The sequence below is a fragment of the Protopterus annectens genome, chromosome 10.part0 (genome assembly GCF_019279795.1).
Source record: "Protopterus annectens isolate FY-2018-M chromosome 10.part0, PAN1.0, whole genome shotgun sequence".
Classification (NCBI taxonomy): Eukaryota; Metazoa; Chordata; order Ceratodontiformes; family Protopteridae; genus Protopterus; species Protopterus annectens.
Window position 1 is genome coordinate 399412005 of NC_056744.1, and position 19529 is coordinate 399431533.

Below are 19529 nucleotides of genomic sequence, written 5' to 3' on the forward strand. Positions count from 1 at the left end.
CAGGATACTCATGTAGCTTTTGCAGGATATACTACATAACACTCCTTTATAAATCTGCTTGCTGTGCATTGAATAACTACATGCTGTTTGTTTTTTGCTCTGCAGGTTGTATTTGTCCTTACTGGTGACTGTGATGACAGGAGCCATATTGGCTACAAGGTTTATGAAGAGATAGCTTCAACGAGTTCAGGCCAGGTTTTCCACTTGGACAAGAAGCAAGTCAATGAGGTAACATATCTGCTGTTTTTCATATCTGCCAAGATTTTTTCTTCAAGCACATTTGTATGATTACAGACCCCTAAATGCTGTAGTACTCACCTTGTGTGAAATTGCTGTGTGTTTACATCATACCTCATAACTTTAATCGGCAGAGCTAGGTAAAGACTTCAAAGAATTTTTGAATGTTTTGTACCTTTTTTTGATGCAACTGGATGGAGTATGTTGCAGGATAAAAAGGGAACTGTGATTATGACTATGTGTAATAAGTTACGGGTAAATATGCCAAATACAGTGCAGCAAAATCATAATCAATATGTTTTCATTGGTTAATACCCAACATCTTTTACCAAAGGATTAAATCACAATTAAGTTTTGAAACAAGTATCAGGTACTAGAGCTGATGGATGGCTTTCATGTCTGCATTGTAAATAAAAAAGCCAGGCAAATGGCACAGTTATGTGAACACAGTTATTTCAGTCTTATATATAGGTATTTGCTGATATAAAATTACTAGATTTATCAGGTGTAGTCACAGATTTTACAGGGTCATTAAAGAATAAAAACATCTTAGTCAATAATAAGGCATGTTGGAGAGTACAGTTAGGTTTCACTGAACTGTACCAGACAGTGCAAAAGGAAAAGTGGTGTGTTTTACATTTTTCTAGTCAAGTTTCATGGTAATGGATCATAGTAGCTGGTAGTTGGCACTGTTTAATAAATACTAGCTGGACATATTAACTTTTTTTAATCTTTTTTAGCAAAATACATCTTTATTAAATTATAACTTATGACATAGGCAGTCAAACTTTTATATAAATGAAAACAAACCATATTGACATAATCCCAGCTGCAAGCATTTTACATCACAAACCATACTGACGTATTCCTAGTTGCAAACATTATACATCACTTATTATCTACCCAATCATATCAGTCAAACATTACATAGCTACTTCAATTCATGGCTCCTTTGAAACCTCATTCATCCCCGTATGTATTGGTCCGACAATTTCCATTTTTTTCCTGTGTGATTTGCTTCTACTCTTTTTTAAAGATCCCAATTCCAGTTGTTTTATCTCTGTTACTATATTCACTACTTCTAGTACAGTTGGTCTAGACTTTGATGTCCATTTTCTAGTAATTGCTTTTTTGGCAGCCACCATGATTAGACTCAGAAAGGCCTTATTATGTCTAGGTAATTCCGATTGTGTATTAGGGCTCAGAAAATTTACCAGTATCTCCGACAGAGTAGTCTGCAGGGAATCTTTAAAGTCTGCCAACTCATTACACTCCCAGAAAATATGTTCCCAATTACCACTTTCTTCCCCATCACACCTCCAACATTTTCTGTCTACCTGATGCTGGAGTCTACATGTGGTATAAAAAATATCTATATAAACATTTCCAAGGAAAAATCCTAAATCTTCTAGATTTTGTTGCATATTTGGAAGACATAAATATACCCCCCATTGTTTCTTTGTGAATTGCTTATCCAATCTGTCCTCCCAATCCTTTCTAATCTCCTCTGATTGATTCTTGTAGTTACCATGCAATGTTTTATATGCTGTACTAATTATTCCTTTATAACAGCAGCTTATGTTCTGGATTCTACTTAAAACTCTACCAGTGCTTGACTTTTGTTTAGAACCCCCTCTATTTCTTTCTGTTTGCCTATACTCTGATATCAGTCCTTGATAGGGAGGGCAATCTCTAACCTGCAGTCCAAATACATTTTTGGTGTCTTCCCATTATATTACCTTTCCTCTCTAGTTATTTGCTCCCAATACCATGGTTTCTTTGCCAGTTTTCTCCAACAAATTCCAGTTCCCTCTTGCCTATTGCCTGTATTCCTCATTGCAGTTGTCCATATCAGTAGAATTTATTTTGAATCTTCTTTAGTAATATAATATTCTGTATGGTTATTGTTATTCTCCTTAAAGATCTTCTTCCAAAATTCCTGTTTCATCATCATTTCTTTCCACCTTGAATTATAGGTTTCTGCTTGTGCTATGTATAGGAGCCTTAACTATGTAGCTCTGAAATACCCCTTCAAATCGAGTAATCCCAATCCACCCTGCTGTATTGGAAGAATCAGTTTATGCCACTTGACTCTTGCTATCTTCCCCTCCCAAATAAAATCCATCAGCTCTTTATTAATTGCTGTCCACAACTTCTCTTTTGGTTGCTAAAAAAAAAAATATGCCTGACCTGTGTATAAGACTATGGGGACTAAAACACTAACTGCTATCCCTATCCATATAACAGAGCTTCCAATTTCTCAGTTTTTGTATTATCTTTTGTTTTGTCTCTTCCCATATATTCTTAGCTGCCACACCAGAATAATTTTTAATCCATAACCCTAAACACTTCAATTTATTATGCCCCCATAATTACGGATATTGCTGAACCAATTTGTGCGTCGGTATGTAATTTAGTGCTGTTGCCTTTGTTTTAGCTTCATTAAGTTTCTGTCCCGAAAAGATGTGAAACTGTCTCAAAATGTTCTGCAACACTGTAATGTCCTTTTCTGGTTTTGTCAAGTATACAATAATATCATGTGGAAATAGAGCCAGCTTTTCTTTACTACCATACCAATTATTTCCTGGAATTTCTGAGTCCCTTATTTTCTTTGTCAGTGTTTCAAATTATAATGCAAATAACAAAGGGAAAAGAGGACACCCCTGCCTGGTTCAACTGCTCAAACTTAAATTATCAGAGAGGACCCCACCCACTTCAATTTTCGCCTCCATTCCCACATATACCCGGTAGATCATCCATGTTCTCTTAATGTCGTCAGATGTTTGCCTCCCTTCCACAAAACCACATTGATCAATATCTATCAATTTTAGCATCACTTTTGCCATTCATTTAGCCATTGTAGACATAAACACTTTATAATCATGGTTTAGTATCGAAATAGGCTTATATGAAGCTGGATCTGATAGATGTTTACACTCTTTAGGTATTACAGCTACCACCGTTTTCTTCCAAGATGTTGATACTTCTCCTCCTCTTAAAATACTGTTAAAAAAACTTTCCAGATCTTTATCAGTTTTTTCCCCTCCTAGCTTCCAGACTTCCACAGGAATACCATCTGTTCCTGGAGACTTTCCAGTAGATTGGTTATACATCACTGTTTTTATCTCATCTCCTCATATCCTAAATGTTAGTAATTGAGTCTCATCTACCTCTAACTTTGGTATATTTAATTCTTCCATAAACATTTCCATGTCTTCCTTTTCTTGATTTCCATATTTCTCTGTTTTAAACAGACTTTCATAGAATTTCCAAAATATTTCAAATACCTCTGCAGGATCTCTTGTTGTTTTCCTTGTTGTAGGCTCCCTAAGCTTGGTGACAGCCCTTTCTACTTTCTGTTGCCTGAGTCATTATGCTAAAAGTTTTTGTGCTCTGCAGTTATTATAAAAAAAAAAAATAGTTGCATCTCAGCAGTCTTTCTAAACGTATGCGTATTATTGAGGTAATCCCTTATTTTCTGTTTAGCATTCTGCAGTCGCTTCTGTTCTTGTTTTGAGAGATTCCTCTATTCTGCAATACTTTTAACATTTTCAGTCCCTCTAAATAGTTACTTCCTAACCATATCTCCCTTTCTTTTATTACCACCCTATTTTTAAACTCCACTTGCTATATTTTCAGAATAAATTTCTGTCTTTTCTAATAGCTCCTGAATAATTTCTAATACACATTCCTTAAATTCCTCTCTTTTCAACAGATAGGTGGGAAAGCGTCAGTGTCTGTGTTTTTATTTTAGTTATTATTGGCACATGATCTAAAATAGTTATTGGGTCTGTATCAAGACCTTTAATTAGATGCACATGTGGAATAATATGTAAATTGACTCCAAACTCCTAGTACTGAATTCACATTTCCATGCCAAATATTTTCATGAATGTCTTCAAAAATCTACCCTCCTTTGTTATACTTTCCCTTCTGGGGCCCCCAGACACGTCTTTACTGCTGCAAATCAAATTCCGGTCCCCACCTATAAGTAATATTCCTTGCTGAAAGCTGATTATTTCTCCCATAATTTTCTTAAGCTCCATTATAGCAGTTTTCAGTGGAATATAAGTACATGCCAATGTAATCCTCCTCCCTTGCCAGTAGCCCTTTAGTACTACAAATTTACCATTATTATGTTTTTTATCCTCTTCTATCACTATTGGAGCTCATCTTGCAATTAATATAAGTACTCCTGTTTTCCTTTGTCCCAGGTATTCCACTGAATAACCATCCTGAAAACCTTTCTTTATCAAATTCACATGTTCATTTCTTTCCAAGTGTGTCTCCTGTCGCATAGCTATTTGCGTTCTGTATTTTTTACTATAGTTCACTACTCTTACTTTTTTGTATTTATTTGTGAGACTATTAAGTGTTAAAGATATTGCAGTAATCATCATTGTATTAAAAAGTTATTATTCCCACCTTTTATGTATAACAGCTTTTTTGTTAAATGTCTTGTTCCATCTTTTGTGTTACATGCATACACTGTTTGTCAGGTTGAACTTTTATACAGTTGTTTCTTGTCATATCCATTTGAGCCTATGTTACAACATACAAAATTTTTTGATGTGATGTTGTCAGTCTCGTCTTTTTTCTCACTGATGGATCGGATCTGATCCGTCTCAGCCATTACATAAGCTCAAGATCCTTAGCCAAGTTTGTGGGCATTTTCCCTACCCATAATGCAACCGTTTTTTGTGACCTCAGATCTCATTTGCCCCACAGCGAAGAGGTTCCTGTTTTGCTAAGCTCTGGGATAAATATTGCTAATTATTAATTGTTATTATCTTTTAGACCTTTTTTCTTCTCAGTTGTTTAGCCTTATTTTTGTTAGTGTGAGTCTTCCCCACCCAGTTTCCACCCGTTTAAGTTAGAGGGTGATTAATGTCATCCGTTTTAGTTAGAGGACAATTTTCTCTCCCTTTCCTCCCTCCTCTAATTGGCCATTTAAGTTAGAGGACGGCATTTGTGTGTACTTAAAAAAAAAAAACAGTTTTCCCCTTAGTATTTTCCCACTGCCCTTTTTCTATTTGTGCTTCAGCGTGTTTGGGTGTGCATGTGTTTTCAGTTACTATGTCTTAAAAGCAGGAAGGGAAACTATTAAACCATTAGGTTTCAAAAAGTGTGAAAAAAATGTGAGAAGGAAATGCCCCTTAGTGATTCTCACATTTTCTGTGTTTATTGCTTGGGCCTCTTCATCTCCAAGAAACTTGCTCCATATGTCATGCTTTCAATCAGAGAGTGCTTATAGAGCATAAAAATAAGTTAATTTTAAAAGGTTTGTTAAAACCCACCTTTTTCAGAGGCTATTTCTTCAGTCATCAAAATCTCCGGACAAGACTTCAAAAAAGGCATCTTCAGCTCCAAAAGCTTCATCGGAGCCGAGACCAAAAACCTTCGACTCTGTGCTCCACCAGTATCTTTGGAGCAGATGGTTTGTCCTGGATCCAAGACTACCTTGGAGCCAAAAGAACCTTCGGCTCCGACGTTTTCTGCGCCAACAGGGACTCCACATCAGAGCTATTCGCCTTCTCTTGAACCAGTAACTTCACAGCTCCCATCACCATTACCAGCTAAATTTAGATCCGATCCCCATTTCTTTCGACTTGGTCTACCAGGAGTTTATCCGATGAGAACATGGATAGGGTTGTGCAGAGGTTGCTGAAGACTCCAGCCCTGGCCAAACTCGTGTTGGATCCGAGTCCAAAGGAGTCAGATCAGACACAGTCCACCTCCCTAGTAACTGTTCCTCCTGCGATCCATCCTTCCATTTCAGACCTGGAAGACTCCAATCTCCAGACTGTGTCTGTGTCAGCCATAGGACTGTCAATTTCCTTGGAGCAGCCATTTGCTCTGAGCATTTCCCTCCATTCAGAGCAGGACACCTCTAGGAGCCAACACTCTCTGTTCAGATCCTCGGAGCCAGCTTGGCTGTCTCTGGATCCAACTCTGCCACTTGAAGCTTTGGCACAGGTGAGTTCTGCTCCTACCTCAGCTTTGGAGCTTCAGTCACCAGTTCTGCAGTTGCCTTTGGCTCCTACAACTTCTTTGTCACATCTGGGGGAGTCCTCGGGGCAGGGGGCAGTCTGCCTTCAAAGTTATGAGGAGGGTTTTGACTCCTACCAAGCCTATGGCACATCCTTCATCGGATCTTCCTCCCTCTATGGGCCAGTTGTCTTCATCCTCTCAGATAACCCTTCCACAGGATCGCAGAGACCTCAGGCCTCACGTTGTCTACCATGAGACTCACCCCTCTTCTGAATCCTCTCCAGAACATCCTACTGAGTAGTTCCCTCAGAAAAGGACCTGCAAGAGGACGCACCTTTACTCCTCACAGAAGTCTATCACATCAGACACTGACCTCGATGAGGCAGAAGGGTCCCCCAGGTCACCTCCTGAAGATGTCTCCTATGGAGACATCCTGGAATTATTAAAACAGAGAGGCTACTGGTAGTCCACCCCCCCCTTTGGCTGAGGAATCAGTTAACCTGAAGGCCTTTGGGTCTCGCTCTTCCTCCTCTTGGATGAGTCCTCCTTCCAATGAGCTTATGGACTTAATCTGTAGGAATCCCTGGGAGACCCCAGATTCCATAGATCCTACTCCTAGAAGGCCAAACAAGTTCATTAGTGCCTCAAATGATAAAGGATTTCTGACTAAAGGAGTTCCAGTTGATGCCATGGTCATGGCGGTGGCCACTAAAAAGGAGCTATCCAAGACCATCTCCTCTATCCATCCTCCTAATAAAGACTCTAAGACTATGGATAGATATGGGAAGTGAGTGTTTTCATCAGCGACCTTTACCCTTCAGTCTCTGAACTACCTTACCCACTTCACTAGGCTACAAAGGAACCTGTTAAAGGAACTTACCAGATTCCCTCCAAGGAGCTGTAGCTGAAGCAGCAGCAGATAAAGTTAATGCTCGGATCGCCACCCTCAGTTCTCTAGTAAACTCTTCCATGAGGCTCATATTGTATACAGCAGATGAAACATGTAGAACTGCGGGTTCAGGTCTTGCTCTTCACAGACAAGCCTGGATGCACCTTTGCGACTTTTCGGAGCCCTTCAAGTCTACCGTTGTTAATGCCCCTTTTGACGGCGCCTCTCTTTTTGAGCCAAAAGTGAAGGAAATGCTCACCAGGTGAGAACTAGAAGTCAAGACGTTGTCTGCCATTAAAATACATTTTCTGCACCCACTAGACCTTTTCCAGAGGGTTAGAGGGGTAGTGGGAAAATGTGCTTCAGAAAATCCCACAGGTCTTTCCATGATCGACAAGGTGAAAGTTCCCCCAGGGGCAGAGGGGGAGAACAATAATAGCAGATGCCGCCCTCACGACTGAGGAGGTCCGCTCAGGGCTCCAGAGAATCTTTCTTTGGAGGGCCCTATCAGCACTCCTGAAGTAGTGGTGATTGCTCGCCTCTGAAGGAAGTCGGGGGTCGTTTGTCTCTGCACCAAGAAACCTGGTAAAGCATCACAAATGACAGATGGGTGCGGAGTGTAATATCCAGGGGATATGTCATTCCCTTCACCTATCCTGCTGCTATGAGCACATCAGTTCCAGATGTTCCACCCAGTCAAAAGGAACAGGCAATCCTATAAATTCAAAAGTTGCTAAACAAAAGAGTCATCCAGAAAGTCCCCGCAGACCAGAAAGGATCTGGAACTTCCTCAAGATTCTTTTTACTTCCAAAGAAAATGGGACTGGAGACACATCTTGGATCTCAGCTTTCTAAACAGGTCTGTGAAAAAGAGCAAGTTCCAGATGGTAACCCTGCAGTCGATACTTCCACTTGTGGAAAAAGACAGTTGGATGTGATCCATAGACCTTCAGGATGCGTACTACCACATTCTAATGAGCAGATGATCCAGAGGGTTTTTACACTTCTGGCTAGGAGGCAGTCATTTCCAGTTTTGAGCTATGCCCTTTGGTCTCACTACAGCCCCCAGAGTGTTCATCAAATACTTGGCAGTAGTAGCAGCTCACCTGACATGCAAAGGATTCCATGTGTTTCCATATCAGGATGACTGGCTCATCCCCCCCCCCCCCTTGACCAAGCATCTTCTTCAGAAAGACAGGGACTTGGAATCACCATAAATTTTGAAAAGTCTGCTCTAGAGCCATGTCAATCCTTGGTTTCTATAGGAGCACAAATAAACACATCAATTAAGTCAGCAAAACTTCCCCAAGAAAGAGTACATGATTTTCAGTGCTATGTAAGGATGCTGATCAACAAGAGAAAGGCTTCTGCCAAACTAGTCCTAAAGGTGCCAGGCAAAATGGATCCCTCATTTGTGCTAATACCACTAGCTTGACAACATATGAGAATCCTCCTGTGACTGCTTTCCACACAGTGGTCCTTTCGGGATCTTCCAGTGTCATACAGGATTATACTAACCAACTAATGCAAAAGAGACCTTCAGTGGTGGCTCAACTCTCTCCTAGTCTCTCAAGGCCATCTATTTCTTCCCCGTCAGCCCAAATTTACAGTGACCATGGATGCGTCCCAGATAGGATGGGGGCATTATCTCGGGAACACAATCCAAGGCACTTGGCAAAAACACGAGGCCCATTTGCACAAAAATGTTCTAGAGATGAGAGCGGTGCTCCTCGTGTTGCAAGTATTTCAGAACTCTCTCCCTCTAGGTACAATAGCAGTTCAATCAGACAACATGTCTGTGATCTGGTATATAAACAAACAAGGGGGAACGAAATCTTACCCCTTATGTCGAGAAGCCCTGAGGCTCTGGCAATGGAGAGAGTCCTCCAAATGCTTTCTCATAGCAATACACATTCTGGGGAAATCCAGCGTGATTGTAGACAAACTGAGAAGAGCCATTCTTTGAACACACAAGTGGTCCATCAGTCAGAAACTGTCAAAAGAGATCTCCCGCAAATGGGGCCAGCCTTGCTGTGATCTCTTTGCATCACCCATCAGTGCCAAATGCAACAATTACTTTGCCCTGAGGGGAGTCACCAAGGGATGCACTTGCTTACGATTGTCCCCCAGGACTTCTTTATGCTTTCCCACCAATACCTCTGATTCCCAAATTTCTACAGAAAGAAAGCTTGCTGGAGACCACAGTGATCTTAATTGCCCCCTATTGGCCTCAACAGACATGGTTCCCCTTTATCCGGCCTCATGTACAGAAAGGACCATGGATCCTGGACCCAGCTCTGGATCTACTGACACATCCGTAAGGAGAGCTTCATCCCAGCCTACACAATCTCAAACTGACAGCTTGGCTGCTCCACTTCCCATGATAGCCAGGTTTCTTCTACTTTCTTCTGCAGTAAAACACATTTTGCTTTCTTTCCACAAGATCTCTACTCGAAAACTGTATAAGAGTAAATGGCAAAGATTTGTGGAATGGTCCAGTCTTAATCACATAGATCCATTCACAGCTCCTTTGAATTCTATTCTAGAATTTTTAGCCAAATTATTCAATGAAGAAGCTTCTGCAGCTACTATTAGAGCTCATCTAGCAGTGATTTCTAATTTTCACATAGGCGATAATGGTACCGCTATAATGTCAGACTTTGTAAAGCATTCCTCAGATGTACTTCCTTAATTCGCCGTCCATGCAGAAACACTGTTCCACCTTGGAACTTGAATTCCATATTGTCAAAGCGGGTCTACCCACCTTTCGAACTTTCTGCTATATGTGATTTGAAATACTTATCATGGAAAATGCTTCTTTTAGTAGCTGTAACTTTAGCAAGAAGAGTTTCTGAGTTACAGGCCTTGTCCTCTAAGCATCCATACATACTTTTTCATAAAGACAGAGTCTCTTTTTACCTAAAGTGGTTTTTGAAACTAACCTCAACCAGTCTATTTAACTGCCAGTGTTCTTCCCAAACTTTCAAAACAAAGAAGAGTACACTGTGCACCTTTTTGCACAGGTCATCACAATTCAGAAAGTCAGATCAGCTCTTTATCTCATATTCAGACATTAGGAAACCAATTTCTAATGTAACACTATCCAATTGGCTAAAACAATGTATATCTTTCATATACAATTCTAGTGAAAAGACTACATCTAATCCTATTAGAGCTCATTCTACCAGGTCATTTGCTACTTCAGCGGCTTTCCAAGCCAGATTGTCCTTAGACAATATCTGTGCTGCGGCAACATGGGCTAAGCCACATACCTTTATTACTCACTATAAGTTGGATTTGACCTTTAGGAGTAAAGCATCCTTTGGTTCTATGGTTCTGAGGAATATTCTTCCATGAACCACCCAAGAATTAGGTAGCTAGGTATGCGGTCCCATCAGTGAGAATAAAGACGAGATTGCCAATATCACATAAAGATGTTATGTACTTACCATAACATTCCATGTGTGTTGTCCATCTCATCCTTTATTCTCACAACCTGCCCACCATTCCACCTCCTTGGAGACCAACTAGCTCTAACTGGGTCATTATAGGACTCTGCAGTCTGTAAGGGTATGTCTTGTGTAATGTGTTTATGTTACATACTTTTTGTAATGTATACTTCTAATCACTGCTGGAGGGAAAGCATGATTTGAGGTTATAGAACTATTGCATTATGGGTAGGGAAAACTTCCCACATGCTTGGCTAAGGACCTTGAGCTTATGTAATGGACAAGATGGATCCTACAGATCAGATCTGACCCATCAGTGAGAATAAAGGACAAGATGGACACCACACATGGAACGTTATGGTAAGTACATAACTTCTTTGTTTATTGAAAGCCCTCAAAAAATACCCCCAAATACCCCCCAAAACCTATTAACGTACTAACACTATCACACAAAACTGTGTACATCTTCAGATATTAAAGTTTTACCCTCCTGATAGGAACAAATCTTCCAAACTGATAACCACACTCAAAGACTTGAGTTAACCTAAAAGAAAGGTTATCTGCGCTAAGACACATGGTGCAACCTGTGCTTCTGCTAAGTGCTGTCTGGTTTTGTCTTATGTTTATAACTCTCCAAGCTGGGAAGACACCTGAATGCTTTCAAAGAGCTTTATATCCAGACAATTTCTCTTTTTTCCTAGCCAGTTTCTCTTTATCAAATTGTCTCCATTGAGACATGAGTACCAGATACAGAATTACTACTAAGCATACATATATATTCTAGGAAAAAGTCTTATAATATTCAGTATTCTTTTTATTTACTTGCTTTCTCTTAAAAGTTGTTACTAGATCAAGCTAAGGGCCTTAATCCAGTCATTCCCCTGGCAAGAATAAGAAAAATCACATTACTGTTTCTTTTCAACTGCGGTGGTGGTGCTGCGGTAGCGTTGTTGCCTCGCAGTTAGACGTTGCCCGTTCGATTCTCAGTTAGAGCGTCTTCTGAGTAGCGACATGCGTGAATGGGCGTTCCTTCGTTGAAGGTTGTGCGTTAGGCCCGGCAAGCCAGTATGTAAAAATCTACTGCCAATCATTAGCGGACCGGAGTTCTGCTGTGGAGACCCCTAACCGGGAAAAGCCGAAAGACACAAACAAACATTAATGTTTCTTTTGCTATGCTCTTTTAACCAGACATTTTTTACATTGCAGGATTACTTGTTTACAATAGTATCCCAATTGCACTTAAAAACAACTGAGAAAACTTTACTTTATAGAATGCAAAGAAAATCCTATACTACAAAAATAGTACTATTAAGAAAAAAATTGATGTTCTGTAGTCCTATCTCACCTTCATTCTTACATATGGGATTGGAGCCAATCCTCGGCTCTGACTCGGCCTATTACAAAGCTCAAAGTCTCTTAGTTGGCTTGTGGCTAGGTAGGTATCCCATAGTACACTACTACAATCCCCAGATCTTGTTTACTGTGTCTAAGAGTTCAGAAGTGCTTCTTGCTTGGCCGTGGCTAAGTTTAAACTTTTTTGTCTTTATTATCACTTTACTGATTCTACAGCTAGTTATCTTATTATTAGATAGTGTTTAGTAGTGTTAGAAGAGTTTAGAAGTGTTTAGAAGTGTGTTTTTCCCTTATATTAGTTTGTTGAGAACTTGTTGGCCATTGGCCCTAGTTATTCTTCGTTTGGTATCCTGTGTGCTAGTTTTATTAACGTTGATATTCATAGGTCCGTGTTTTGTTAGGACCTTGTTTTCTTGCTTTATTTTTATATATATGTATATATATATATATATATTGTGTGCAGTGTTTTTTGCTAGTCTTGATACAGATTTTTTTCTCTGTGGGTCCGCGTTTATATTAGGGCTTTTGTTTCTAAATTTTAGAAATTTAAATCTTGCATGCAGTCTCGTTTGTTCGATACTTTGCCTGCTACTAAGTTTGTGGCCTTACTACAACTTAGCCTATCCAGCTAGGTCCGTTTAAGTTAGAGGACCTAGTCTTCTGCTATTTTTGTTATTGTCCATAGGGCTAGGTCCGTTTAAGTTAGAGGACCTAGTCCTCTTTCTGTGTGTGTGTGTGTGTGTGTGTGTGTGTGTGTGTGTGTGTGTGTGTGTGTGTGTGTGTGTGTGTATGTGTGTGTGCTTGTTAGGGCTAGGTCCGTTTAAGTTAGAGGACCTAGTCCCCATGGTGTTTGTGGTGTACCTGTTTTATTTCATAGCTGTTCAACATGTCTAAAGAGTCTAAAGACCATAAACCTTTGGGTTTCAAAAAATGCATATAGGCTCCCAGAACATGTCAATTACGGATGACCATAGTAATTGTGCATATTGTCTTGGAGCCATTCATTTGCATGAAACTTGTTCATTCTGCCATTCCTTTAGCTCCAGAGATCTCCAGGAGCAGAAGAACAAGTTAATTTTGAAAGGTCTCCTCAAGCCTTCCTTCGAGGAAGACTTAGCGAGTTCTTCTTCTTCATCTAAGTCACATTCATCCAAAAAAGAGAAGGGCAAGTCAGCCAAGAGGCATTCTCTGGCGCTGACTAGTGTATCAGAACCTCCTCAGAAACAATCAAAACTTGATAAGACTTCTTCCTCCTTGGCTCCACTGTCCTTGGAGCTGATTGAGGTTGTCAATGATGGCACTGCAGTTTCATCCCCAAGCCTTTCGGAGCTGACTACTGAAAAATTGCATCGGAGCCGGTCCAGGGATCCTTTGTTGGTCTCCCCAACCTTAAGATCTCCAATTTTACAGAAATCCAGATTGCCTACCCTGTCATCCAGATCCTCCAAGATCTTGTCGGAGGAAGATGTGGAGAGAGTAGTGCTTAGACTCCTGAAGTTGTCTACTTTGCCCAAATTGTTGTTGGCTCCGACCCAGTTGGTTCTGGAGTCACCTGAGTCCATCCTCCCTGTTGTGGTTCCTCCTCCGAGTCTAGTCAGGCCTTCGGAGCCAGAGTTTTCGGTGCCACTTGTTGTGGAACCCTCAGTTCCAGCTCCCCTAGTGGCTGTTTCAGAGCCGAGTTCCACTCCGACACCTTCAGTACCGTCCGTGGTGTCTAGGAGCCGAAGCTCAATGGTCGGCCCCGACAGGGACACTTGGACCCGAACCTCTTCGGTTCCGAGTCTCCCTCTCGGTGCATCGGTTAGGGTGAGCTCGGACCCTACATCCATCTCGGAGCCGGTCGCTCTGGAGTCGCTGACTACCTCTGTTTCCTCAGAACCGAGTTTGTTTTCGGAGCCGGAGAGATCTGCTTTCGAGATGATGAGGAGTGTGCTGTCTCGCTCATCAGCTCCATGCAAGGGTACCGATGCTCTTCTCCCTCAAGCACTGACCTCTGTCTCAGCACCTACTCTCTCTCTCTTGACAGCAGAGACCCGCAGCCTCAGGAGCCCCCCCACTGGGTGTCCCCCAGTCTTCTGAGACCTCCCCAGAGTACCCTTCTGAGGAGCCCCCTCGGAAGAGGACATGCAAGAGGAAGCATGTAGACTCCCCAGACGAGTCCATCACTTCAGACACTGACCTTGAGGACTCAGAAGGGTCCCCCAAGTCATTCTCTGATGATGTCTCATTTGTAGACATCTTAGAGATCCTTAAGCAGAGAGGCGGCTGGCCCACTGTCACCGCTTCTGATGAGGAGTCAGTGTACCTGAAGGCTTTCGGGCCTCAACCTTCAGTCTCTTGGGTGTCTCCACCTTTCGATGAACTCTTAGACCTGGTTAGTCAGAAGGTGTGGGAGACTCCTGATGCCACAGAGCCAGTTCCCAGAAGACCCAATAAATTCCTGTTTGCCCCAAAAGAGAAAGATTTTTTTGTCCAAGGGCGTGCCTGTAGATGCCATGGTGGTGGCGGTGGCCACTAAGAAGGAGCTAGCGGAGACTTCTTCATCTGTCCATCCGCCGAATAAGGATTATGGAACGATGGACAGATATGGGAAGCGTATCTTTTTTTCAGCGACTTTTACTCTCAGATCGCTGAACTATCTCACACATTTTACTAGGCTTCAAAGAGATCTCCTCAAGGAGTTAGGAGATACTCTTCAAGGTACATCTACTGAAGGAGTCCCTGAGAAGGTGTCTGCTCAGTTGTCCACCTTAAATTTCATCGTGAACTCCTCCATGAGGCTGATCTCCTATACAGCTGATGGAGCGAGCAAAGCATTGGGTTCAGGAGTTTCCCTTAGGAGACACTCCTGGATGCGCTTATGTAATTTTGCGGAGCCTTTCAATTCAACCTTTACCAATGCCTCCTTTGACGGTTCTTCATTGTTTGGACCTAAGGTAAAAGACGCACTCACCAGGTGCGAACAAGAAGGAAAAACTCTCTCTGCCGTGGGAGTACGTTTTATCGCCCTCACTAGACCATATCCCAAATGTCAGAGAGGTGGTAAGATGTGGTTCAAGAAGTCCCAGAGATTTTTCCGGGATGCACAGGGTGACTCCTCCTTCAGAGACAGAGGAGGAGGAGCTAATGGTAGACATCGCCCTAGAGGCAGGAGGGGGGGTCTGCAAAACCAGGGAGGCCGCGATTCGTTTCAAGGCCATCCCTATCAGCGCTCCTGGTGTGGGGCCCGGCTGCGCTTCACTGGAGCCAGTCGGGGTTTGCCTATCTTTGTATCCAGAAGCCTGGCTAAACATCACCCAAGACAAATGGGTACAAAGAATAATCACCAGAGATTACTCCATACCCTTTTCTCTTCCACCCCACACTCCCAAGAAGATCCCAGATATTCCACCCAATCACAGGGATCAAGCAACTGTAGAAGTGCAAAAGTTGCTTGCAAAGAGAGTCATCCAAACTGCCCCCATAGACCAGATAGGATTCGGAACTTACTCTGGATTCTTTTTAGTGCCAAAATGTACAGGGGACTGGAGGCCCATGTTGGACCTCAGCAAACTAAACGAATCTGTAAAGAAGGCCAAGTTCCGGATGGTGACACTGCAGTCTATACTCCCTCTGTTAGGGAAAGACAATTGGATGTGCTCCATAGACCTCCAAGATGCGTACTACCATATAAAAATGGACAGAGCATTGAGGAGTCACTTACACTTCCAGCTGGGAGCCAGTCACTACCAATTTCGTGCTCTGCCCTTTGGTCTCACCACAGCCCCCAGGGTATTAAATTCATGGCAGTAGTGACAGCTCACCTGAGACGTCTAGGATTCCAAGTGTTTCCATACCTGGACGACTGGCTCCTGACCACAACCACCAGGCATCTACTCCTACAAACCAGAGATTCCACCATACAGCTTTGTTCCCAGCTGGGGATTACAATAAATTAGGAAAAGTCTGCCTTATCGTCCTCTCAATTTGTGATTTTTATAGGCGCAGAAATAGACACAGTCACCATGTTAGCTCGACTACCTGCAGAATGAATTCAGAACCTCAGACAGCAAATTCTCAATTTACTTCCTCTACAGAAAGTCAAGGCAAAGACAGTGTTGAAACTCTTAGGGACCATGGCCTCCACCATAACATTAATCCCTCTAGCCGGATTACATATGCAAATTCTCCAATGACTTCTATCTGCCCAGTGGTCTTTTCAGCAGCTGCCTCTGTCTCACCATATCATCATAACAGAGTCTTGCAAAAAGGACCTTCATTGGTGGATGGTGGATTCAACCGGACCAGCTGACAACAGGCACTCCATTCCTTTCTCGCCAACCCGTTGCTACTGTGACCACAGATGCCTCATAGATAGGGTGGGGGGGTATTATCTAGGCAGGACTGTCTAAGGCACATGGCAAGATCACGAAGCTCACCTGCATATCAGTGTCCTAGAGATGAGAGCAGTGCTTCTAGCATTGCAGGCACTTCACAACTTTCTTTTTCTAGGGACAATAGCACTCTAATCAGACAACATGTCAGTGGTATGGTATCTCAACAAGCAAGGAGGCACCAGATCTTACCCCCTTTGTCGAGAGGCCCTTCGTGTTTGGAAGTGGGCAATTTCTTCCCAATGCTTTCTAGTGGCAACGCATATCTCGGGGGCAACCAATGTGATAGCCGACAAGCTCAGCAGGGCAATCTTGATGCCTCACGAGTGGTCTCTGAATCAGGAAATAGCGGAACAGATTTTCCGCAAATGGGGACGGCCTTACTGCGATCTCTTCACCAGTCCGATCAACTCCAAATGCAGCAGCTACTTCTCCCTTATTCCCCCTCCAGGGGAGTCAATGAGAGACACATTTGTTCACGATTGGCCCCTGTTTTCCCTCCCTTTCATCTCATATCCAAAGTGATTCAGAAAGCAAAGTTATCGGGAAGCAAAATGATTCTTATCACTCCTTACTGGCCTCATCAGATTTGGTTCCCCTTTCTCGGGGCTCATCTACTAGACGATCCATGGACTCTGGACCCAGTGCCAGACCTCTTGACACACATGTCAGGCTCCCTTCACCCCTGCCTTCACACCCTCAATTTGACAGCGTGGCTGCTCCAATTGCATCCCTAGTCAGGCTTCATGATTTTTCATCTGCTGTGACCCACATCTTTACGTCTTCGCATAAACCTTCCACTAGGAAGTTATACACTAGCAAATGGAGAAGGTTTTCTATCTGGGCTAAAGAAAGGAATGTAGATCCTTACACTGCATCCATCACTATTGTTTTAGAATTTTTGTCTGAACTTTTCCATCAGGGATCTGCCGCTGCCACAGTTAGGTTCCAATTGGCAGCAATATCTAATTTTCATTTGGGACAACATGAATCTAACCTGATGTCCCGTCCCACAGATTGTGTAAAACCTTCCTTAAAGGTGCCCTCCCTTTCAGGAACTGGTATCCCCCTGGGATCTAAACATTGTTCTGTCCAAACTAACTTCACCGCCCTTTGAACCCACACATACGTGCCTTTTGAAGTTTCTGTCTTGGAAGACCTTGTTTCTAGTAGCCATCACATCAGCTAGAAGAGTATCAGAGTTGCAAGCACTGTCTAGTAAGCCTCCTCATTTGATTTTCCACAAAGACAGAGTTTCCCTTCGTACAAATCCTTCCTTTATCCCTAAAGTTTGTTCTCACACTAATTTGAACCAAACCATAGAATTATCTGTGTTATCCCTAATCATTCTAACACTGCAGAGTACAAATTTCATCAAATTGATGTTTACAGGGAGTTACAGTTCTACCTTCACAGGACTAAGGAACTCAGAAAGTCAGACCAATTGTTATTTTCCTTTTCTGAATCTAGAATAGGTATGCCAGTCTCTAAAGTGACCCTATCAAATTGGATATCAAGCTGTATTTCCTTCATTTACTCCTCCAATGGAAAAACTCTACCTTTCAAGATTAAGGCTCATTCTACACGATCCCAGTGTACATCTGCTGCCTTCCGAGCCAGAGTTCCAATTGACAGTATCTGTGCAGCAGCAACTTGAGCTACCCCTCATACCTTTATTACTCATTGCAAATTGGACCTGACCTCAAGGGGTAGAGCCTCCTTTGGTTCCACGGTACTCAGGAGTATTTTCCTGTGAGCCACCCAAGAATAAGGTGCTAGGGACACTGTCCCATATGTAAAAATGAAGGCGAGATAGGACTACATAACATAAAGACGTTATGTACTCAGCATAACGTTACATGTTTGTAGTCCATCTCGCCCTTCATTCTTACGAACCCACCCACCTACCCCCGTCCTGGATGGATCTGGAGACAGGATAGTGTTACCTTAGTAGGGTGGAGACCTTTCATTATTGTTGTTCTTTCCGGATAACTTTATTTCTATCTTTCTATAGTTTAGCAGCAAACAAGATCTGGGGATTGTACTAGTGCACTATGGTATACCTATCTAGCCACGAGCCAACTAAGAGACTTTGAGCTTTGTAATAGGCCGAGTTGGAGCCGAGGATCGGCTCCGAACCCATATGTAAGAATGAAGGGCGAGATGGACTACAAACATGGAACGTTATGGTGAGTACATAACTTCTTTTTTTACTTAGTTAACTTTCTCCCTCTTTTTCCCCTCCTCAGTACAAAAATAGTACTATTATGAAAAAAATTGTTTTACTTAGTTAACTTTCTCCCTCCTCTTCCCCTCCTCAGAACATTAATGACATGAAGTAGGGTATAGACTTTAGAGTCCCCCACAAGTCCAACAAAGACCAAAAAAGCCCAATATTTCCAGATTTTGTTGTTCTGTCATATTTCACAAATATAATTATTGCTTTATTATCCATCCCACATTTGTCAGTTTCCAAGTTACTGTTTTATTCCTGTTCATCTGTATCTCCCATATTATGTCTCTGCTTCATTTCCAATGTAGTTTCGATTCTTCTAGTCAGTTTCATGCTCCCTTCCTTCTGTCCAGCATTTTCAGTTGAAATGTTGGAAAATATTTCACTGGCACAGGCTATCTGTGGTCTTTATTACCAGAAGAACAAGAAGCAGAATTTCCTTCTGTTTCACAGCTCACTTTTTGTTGGACAATCTTTTGTATTTCCTCCTTAACATGTACTTCATCAAAAATGAGTTTGTTCCTCCAGGGAAGAATATTTTGAAGAAAGCTGGGTACAGCAGTTTGAATCTCATATCTGCTTCTTGACATTTCCTGAATAGTGGAATAAATTTACCCATTTTCTGCCTGGTGTACAATAAGTAATCATTCTACACAAACACTCTGCCGTCTCCTGCTTTAATACTTTGTCCTTCTGCCACAGTGTTGTTAGAATCAAATCCTTCTGTTGGTAGGATTGCATTTTTACTATTAAAGGTCTAGGTTGCTTTCTCATAGCCGGGTTTGGAGCATACACATGATGTAACCTTTCAGTTAACATGTTCTACTGTGTAATACCAGTCCAGTTGCTTACTTGTGCTTTCATAAAATTAGTACCGTCTGTTCCTTCCAGCATCTCTGATACAGCAGAAAATCTCAGGTTTTCCCTTTGTGGTCTGTCCTATAATTCTATTATTTTTTGAAACATCTCTTCTTGAACAGTCTCATATTCAGCAAGCCTTTTCT

The 19529-nt window shown here is 42.0% G+C and overlaps 1 protein-coding gene across 1 annotated transcript in view; it reads left to right on the top strand.

The window, feature by feature from the left end:
- The window catches only part of HMCN1 (hemicentin 1), a 5606893-nt gene that overhangs the window by 982229 nt on the left and 4605135 nt on the right, over positions 1-19529 (top strand). Inside the window, exon 4 of the mRNA XM_044085314.1 lies at positions 106-228. Coding sequence (XP_043941249.1) covers positions 106-228 — 123 coding nt within the window. The remainder of the gene's footprint in view (positions 1-105; positions 229-19529) is intronic.